This window comes from Galeopterus variegatus, unplaced genomic scaffold, assembly GCF_000696425.1.
Source record: "Galeopterus variegatus unplaced genomic scaffold, G_variegatus-3.0.2 Scaffold3802, whole genome shotgun sequence".
NCBI lineage: Eukaryota > Metazoa > Chordata > Mammalia > Dermoptera > Cynocephalidae > Galeopterus > Galeopterus variegatus.
The window spans coordinates 19465-25796 of record NW_007729913.1 but is presented as its reverse complement, the minus strand read 5'-3'; the positions used below and the strand labels follow the sequence as shown (position 1 = coordinate 25796).

The window sequence follows — 6332 nt, the reverse complement described above, 5'->3', positions numbered from 1 at the left end:
CCTGTTCTGGTTTTGAGTGCTGCCCAATTCATGAATCATTCTTTGCTTAAATAAACTCTGACAAATTTAATTTTTCTAAGGTTAATCTTTTAACACTTTCTGTAAACAAATTCTCAGAATTGCTCTTATTAAGTCTGAGTCTACTGAGACTCTCTGTGAGGCTTTTTAGACATGTCCAGACTCTTTGAGCCCCAATCTTTTGTTCAGTAAAATAAATGTTTTAATATAAAACTTAGGTCATTATGTACCCATGGCCAGAAAAAAAATACAAATTGCCTAACATGTCAGGCTCTAGAAATGTTACTTTTTCCAGACCTTTCCCTAGGTCTTCTCTTCTCTAGGTTAAATTTTCCCAACCTCCAGCTTTACCACTGGCAATATTTTTATAGGTCTCTAGCCTTCACTATAATTATTCTAAGGTTATATAATTTCTATTAATTTACTGTGTAAAGGGCCTGATATTAAGATTAAAAATTAAGATTAAAAAAAAGGAATTGGTGAAATTTCTAAGAACCGAGATGAATCACTTAGTTGAAAGCCTACAAGACTGTGTGTCTCAGACTTGCTTTCTTTCTTGAAGTTATCAATATCATAAGGCCATCCCCAGTGACTGGTAAAAGACTGGTAATGTTGTTCTTGTTATGATTTTTATACAGCACAAACTGTGTTTTCTTTTTATTAGGAGCATGAGTATTAGCTCACATTCCAGGCATACTGTCAGCTATGGCTCTGGGCCAGGCATCTATCCACTAAGAGGGATAAAAAAAAATCTACAACAATAACTGGCTTAATAGGATTTTCAAGTTCAGTTTTAAAAATGACATTTAAAGCAAGAGCAAAGAAGCCTCATGCAGAAATGCTGCAAATAAAACATGGCCCAGGCAAGAGTTTTAGGAATAGTTACGTTTGAAACTCTCACCTTGCATCTGAAGGGCAGGATATTTAAAATAGAGTTCACAAATTTGGGTAATGACTTAGATGTTAAAGATAAGTTGTCTAACTTCCTGTGCAGAAGAGATCAAGTTAAAACCTGATTTAGGCCTGACTGGGGACAGAGGAAAATTTTAAATAACACCTTCAGGATACAACAGTAAATAGATTGTGGGAAACTCTAAGAGACAAATAGCCTGATTTATTTTTTTAAAAAGTAATATAAGAAATAAAAAAGATAAAGAGAAACATATATGTGAAAAGAAACTTAAGATATATTAACCAATACTACAAAAATATTATAACAATTGGGAAACGAAGAAACTAACTAGTTATTTTACTTTAAGGAAATATTGTTAATAAAATTTTAAGGGGTTGTGCAGAAATGAATTAACATAGCAGGCTTGAGGCCATTATTCTTAGACAGGCCTAATTGCAAGATTTGCCCTTGGCTGGTGTCTGGTAATATGTATATGGAGGGGTCCTGGCATTCCCAAGACTGATATGAGTGGCTGTGACTAAACTGTACAAATATATGGTTTATGCTGAACACCTGTTTTCCTTCTGGAGGTCTAGGAAATTGGTCTATGCTAGGCATAGGGTGCCTCCAGTAAAAATCCTGGGCACCGAGTCTTTAAAGAGCTTCCATGGTAGACAACATTTCACATATACTGTCACAACTTATTACTGAGGAATTAAACACTTGTGTGACTCCACTGGGACAGGACTCTTGGAATCCTGTGCTTGGTTTCCTGTGGACTTTATCAATCCCCTTTTCCTTCTTTTGATTTTGCTTTGTATCTTATAATTGTAATCAGTCATATTCATGAGTATAACTATACGAGGGTACTTCAAAAAGTTCATGGAAAGATTTGTATGATCTTTTAATTCTATTTTTCCACAAACTTTTTGAAGTACCCTCATATTTGCTGAGTCCTGTGAGGCCTGCGGGTGGTCTCAGGGACCCCTTACACAGGAATGATATTTCTATAGTGCTTTTAAAAAAAACCCCTTATCTTTTAGAGGTATGTTTAAAAATATTTAAGGCGGCTGGCCCGTGGCTCACTTGAGAGAGTGTGGTGCTGATAACACCAAGACCATGGGTTCGGATCCCATATAGGGATGGCCAGTTGGCTCACTGGGTGAGCGTGATGCTGACAACACCAAGTCAAGGGTTAAGATCCCCTTAATGGTCACCTTTTATAAAAAACAAACAAACAAACAAACAAACAAATAAATAAAAAAATAAAAATAAAAATAAAAGTATTTAAGAATTATGTCTGGGACACTACCTGCAAAATAATCCAGAAGGTGAAAAGAATATATAGAGACAAAAATATATAAAAAACTAAACCTAAAAATAAAAAAGTACATAGGGGCATAGATTAAATAAGATTAGATAGGTATTTTAGCTATGTATTGGTGTGAGGTTCTTTACACTATTCTTTTAACTTTTGTGTACGTTTAAAATTCTTTTAAAGAAAAAAACAATAAAAGAAAAATCCAGTTGNTATACGAGGGTACTTCAAAAAGTTCATGGAAAGATTTGTATGATCTTTTAATTCTATTTTTCCACAAACTTTTTGAAGTACCCTCATATTTGCTGAGTCCTGTGAGGCCTGCGGGTGGTCTCAGGGACACAGGAATGATATTTCTATAGTTCTTTAAAAAAAAAAAATCCTTATCTTTTAGAGGTATGTTTAAAAATATTTAAGGGGGCTGGCCCGTGGCTCACTCGAGAGAGTGTGGTGCTGATAACACCAAGACCATGGGTTCGGATCCCATATAGGGATGGCTGGTTGGCTCACTGGCTGAGCGTGATGCTGACAACACCAAGTCAAGGGTTAAGATCCCCTTAATGGTCACCTTTTATAAAAAACAAACAAACAAACAAACAAACAAACAAATAAAAAAATAAAAATAAAAATAAAAGTATTTAAGAATTATGTCTGGGACACTACCTGCAAAATAATCCAGAAGGTGAAAAGAATATATAGAGACAAAAATATATAAAAAAACTAAACCTAAAAATAAAAAAGTACATAGGAGCATAGATTAAATAAGATTAGATAGGTATTTTAGCTATGTATTGGTGTGAGGTTCTTTACACTATTCTTTCAACTTTTGTGTACGTTTAAAATTCTTTTAAAGAAAAAAACAATAAAAGAAAAATCCAGTTGNGCTGATAACACCAAGACCATGGGTTCGGATCCCATATAGGGATGGCTGGTTGGCTCACTGGCTGAGCGTGATGCTGACAACACCAAGTCAAGGGTTAAGATCCCCTTAATGGTCACCTTTTATAAAAAACAAACAAACAAACAAACAAACAAACAAATAAAAAAATAAAAATAAAAATAAAAGTATTTAAGAATTATGTCTGGGACACTACCTGCAAAATAATCCAGAAGGTGAAAAGAATATATAGAGACAAAAATATATAAAAAAACTAAACCTAAAAATAAAAAAGTACATAGGAGCATAGATTAAATAAGATTAGATAGGTATTTTAGCTATGTATTGGTGTGAGGTTCTTTACACTATTCTTTCAACTTTTGTGTACGTTTAAAATTCTTTTAAAGAAAAAAACAATAAAAGAAAAATCCAGTTGCTTTCCTGTGATATAAAGTGCCCATTATTTTTTAGGTTTAATCTTGTTTTGCTCAACAATTCCTTCAACATTCACTGTAGAAATAAAACTAACATTCATTGAAGTGAGTACTTTTCAAGTATCTTGTCTGCAAAAAAGATATAACTTAATTTTTGAAAAGAAGAAATTGAGGCAAAGTAAAGTTAAACTGAAAGGAAGGCAATTAGTAAATGACAGAGCAGGGACTCCTAAGTAAGAGAAAGGAAGAACAAATGCAGATACAATCTAACAAATGTTCTTAAAGATTGCATGCCGGAATTGGATATTTTAGGATTATTTCCTGGCTCTACAATTTACTCCTGTGTGCTACCTGAACTCTGTTTATAAAGGGAATAATAATAGTTCTACTTTATAGGTTTGTGTAAAGAATTAAATGGGTCATATATTTAAAACATTCAGTGCCTGGCACATAAGAGTTCAACATAAATCATAAGTTATTTACCCTTACCCCTGAAGCAACAAAGACCAGAAAATAACCCTGGACTCAGACAATAGAGATTATTTAGAATTATCTTGGGGAGGAAGACACCAAGAAATCAATTTTCAGTGTATACTATGAAAATATAGGTTTCCCAAGTTCATTTACAACTATGGACAAAGATACTGATTTGATTTTCAAGGAAATTATGAGCAGTTAAGCACAAGGAAGAAAAGAAGAGTAAATAAAAAAACGCACATGCACACACAAATTTAGGTTCAATGGCTCAAATCCAAAGTGCCTAAATATTCCTTAATGAGACTCTTATTACTGCTACTTGTACTTTTATAGCAGTAAGTCCTGCCCCAAATGCAGAAACTTGGTTTACTTACAGGGAACCAGTGTCTGGCAGAGTTGAAACAGGAGAAAAATGAACAGCCTGGAAGGAAGTAAGCTTTACTTGCAACTGCTTTGAGTTAGCAACAGCTTTGGTAACATCATATAACTCACTCTGCAGCCCTATATATAAAAAGACATAATTAAAAATGTGGGCACTTAATTTGAAAAAGCAAAAAGGAAATCTGTTGCACTATTTTTGTACTGAGTACCATGAATATCACGTTTGCCATCTTGTATTATAGTAACTACCATATATTTATATTTAAATTATTATAGTTATTTTCTGATATTCAAATTTTCGTGGGATTTTGAAATCCCCATTATGTTGCCCGTTGTGACCACCTGTCATTATCTTTCATGGAAATTTCTGATGGGAATATCCCATGAGAATTTGGGATCTCTTGTGGGAATTTTGATTTTTTTTGACTCCTGAGACTGACCGTAAGTTTCTTGAAGTAAGGGACAATGTTATATATCTCTAAAATTCTTTGATCTCTCATACAGCTAGAAGTGTAAAACAGCTTAGATTGTTTGGTGTGGCAAGCTAACTTTAAAGACTCTCTTCCACCCTGTTGCCAAAATGCCCATTACAGAATGCAAGGTGCAAATTCAGTGTTGGTGAGATTTATCCTAAATTTAATGCACCCAGATCCACTTACTTATCATAGCTATACTACATGATCCACAGATCTTTATTCAGTACTTGTATATAAAGCACTGTGCTAGGCACTGGTTCACAGTGGTACACAACAACGGTATGGTCTCTATTCTTATACAGCTTCCAGTATTACTCCTTTCTCCACCTCTCCAAATCCTCATGTACTCTACCCTTTCCGTCTGTGTCCTGATTAACTGAATTCTCTGGAAACTGACTTTCTCTCCCTCTGTCTTCCATAACTAATGGCTTGTTTCCTCCCCTCTGGTGAGTTACTTCTGAGCATAGCCCTTTGATATAGTTTGGATATGTTTGTCCCCACAAAGATCATGTTGAAATCTGATCCTCAGTGTGGTAGTGTTGGGAGGTGTTAGGGTCATAGGGGCGGATACCTCATGAACAGATTAATGCTTTCCCTGGGTGAGGTGGGGATGGGGGTGAAGTAGGGGGTGAGTGAGCTCTCCCAGGAATGGATTAGTTATTAAAAGGAGCCTGGCACCTCTCCTCCCTCTTTTGTTTCCTCTCACCATGTGATCTTTGTACACATCACCTGCCTTGCTACCTTCTGCCATGAATAGGAGCAGCCTCAGGCCTGCACCAGATGCAGCTGTCCCAGAATTGTGAGCCAAATTAATCTCTTCTTGATAAATTACCCAGTCTCAGGTATTTTGTTACAGCAACACAAAAACAAACTAATACACCCTGTGACTTCTTGGAAAATACATGAATGGGAAGGCATATTAAACACAGTGTGATATCTGAGTCTAGGCTCCTTCCTCAGAGAGTTAAGCTTCAGGAAAGATAAGCAGGTCTTCAAGTTAATGCTATGAAAATTATAGGTGCTGTCACTAGCATTCGTTTTTTTTTTTTCCTTTTTGTCTTTTTTCGTGACCGGCAACGGGATCGCAACCCTCGGTGTCGCGCCCGCACCGCGCTCAACCAGTGAGCAGACCGGTCTCTATATGGTATCTGAACCTTCGGCGGCAATGCTGCTGCGCTCCCAAGCGCCGCACTCCACTGAGTGCGCCACCGGGCTGGCCCACTAGCATTCCATTTTAACAGTGAATTACATTTAAGTAATTCAAAAGACTACTCATGAGAAAAAAGTAGGCAGTGCCAACCAAAGTGCAGAGGGTAGTTCAAGCAGAATTTCTTTCTCCCAAATTAAGCTGAACCAATTATTTCTAAAAGTCAGATTAACATGTTTAAAAAATTTTTAAAGTTGTAAAATGTAACAGATACAGAAAACTACATGAAACAAATGCATAGCTTAATTATTA

General features: G+C 35.8%; 1 protein-coding gene across 1 annotated transcript in view; it reads right to left on the bottom strand.

Moving 5' to 3' along the window:
- Positions 1 to 6332, bottom strand: part of GLYATL3 (glycine-N-acyltransferase-like 3) — a 17296-nt gene that overhangs the window by 2326 nt on the left and 8638 nt on the right. The window contains exon 4 of the mRNA XM_008586021.1: positions 4391 to 4517. Coding sequence (XP_008584243.1) covers positions 4391 to 4517 — 127 coding nt within the window. The remainder of the gene's footprint in view (positions 1 to 4390; positions 4518 to 6332) is intronic.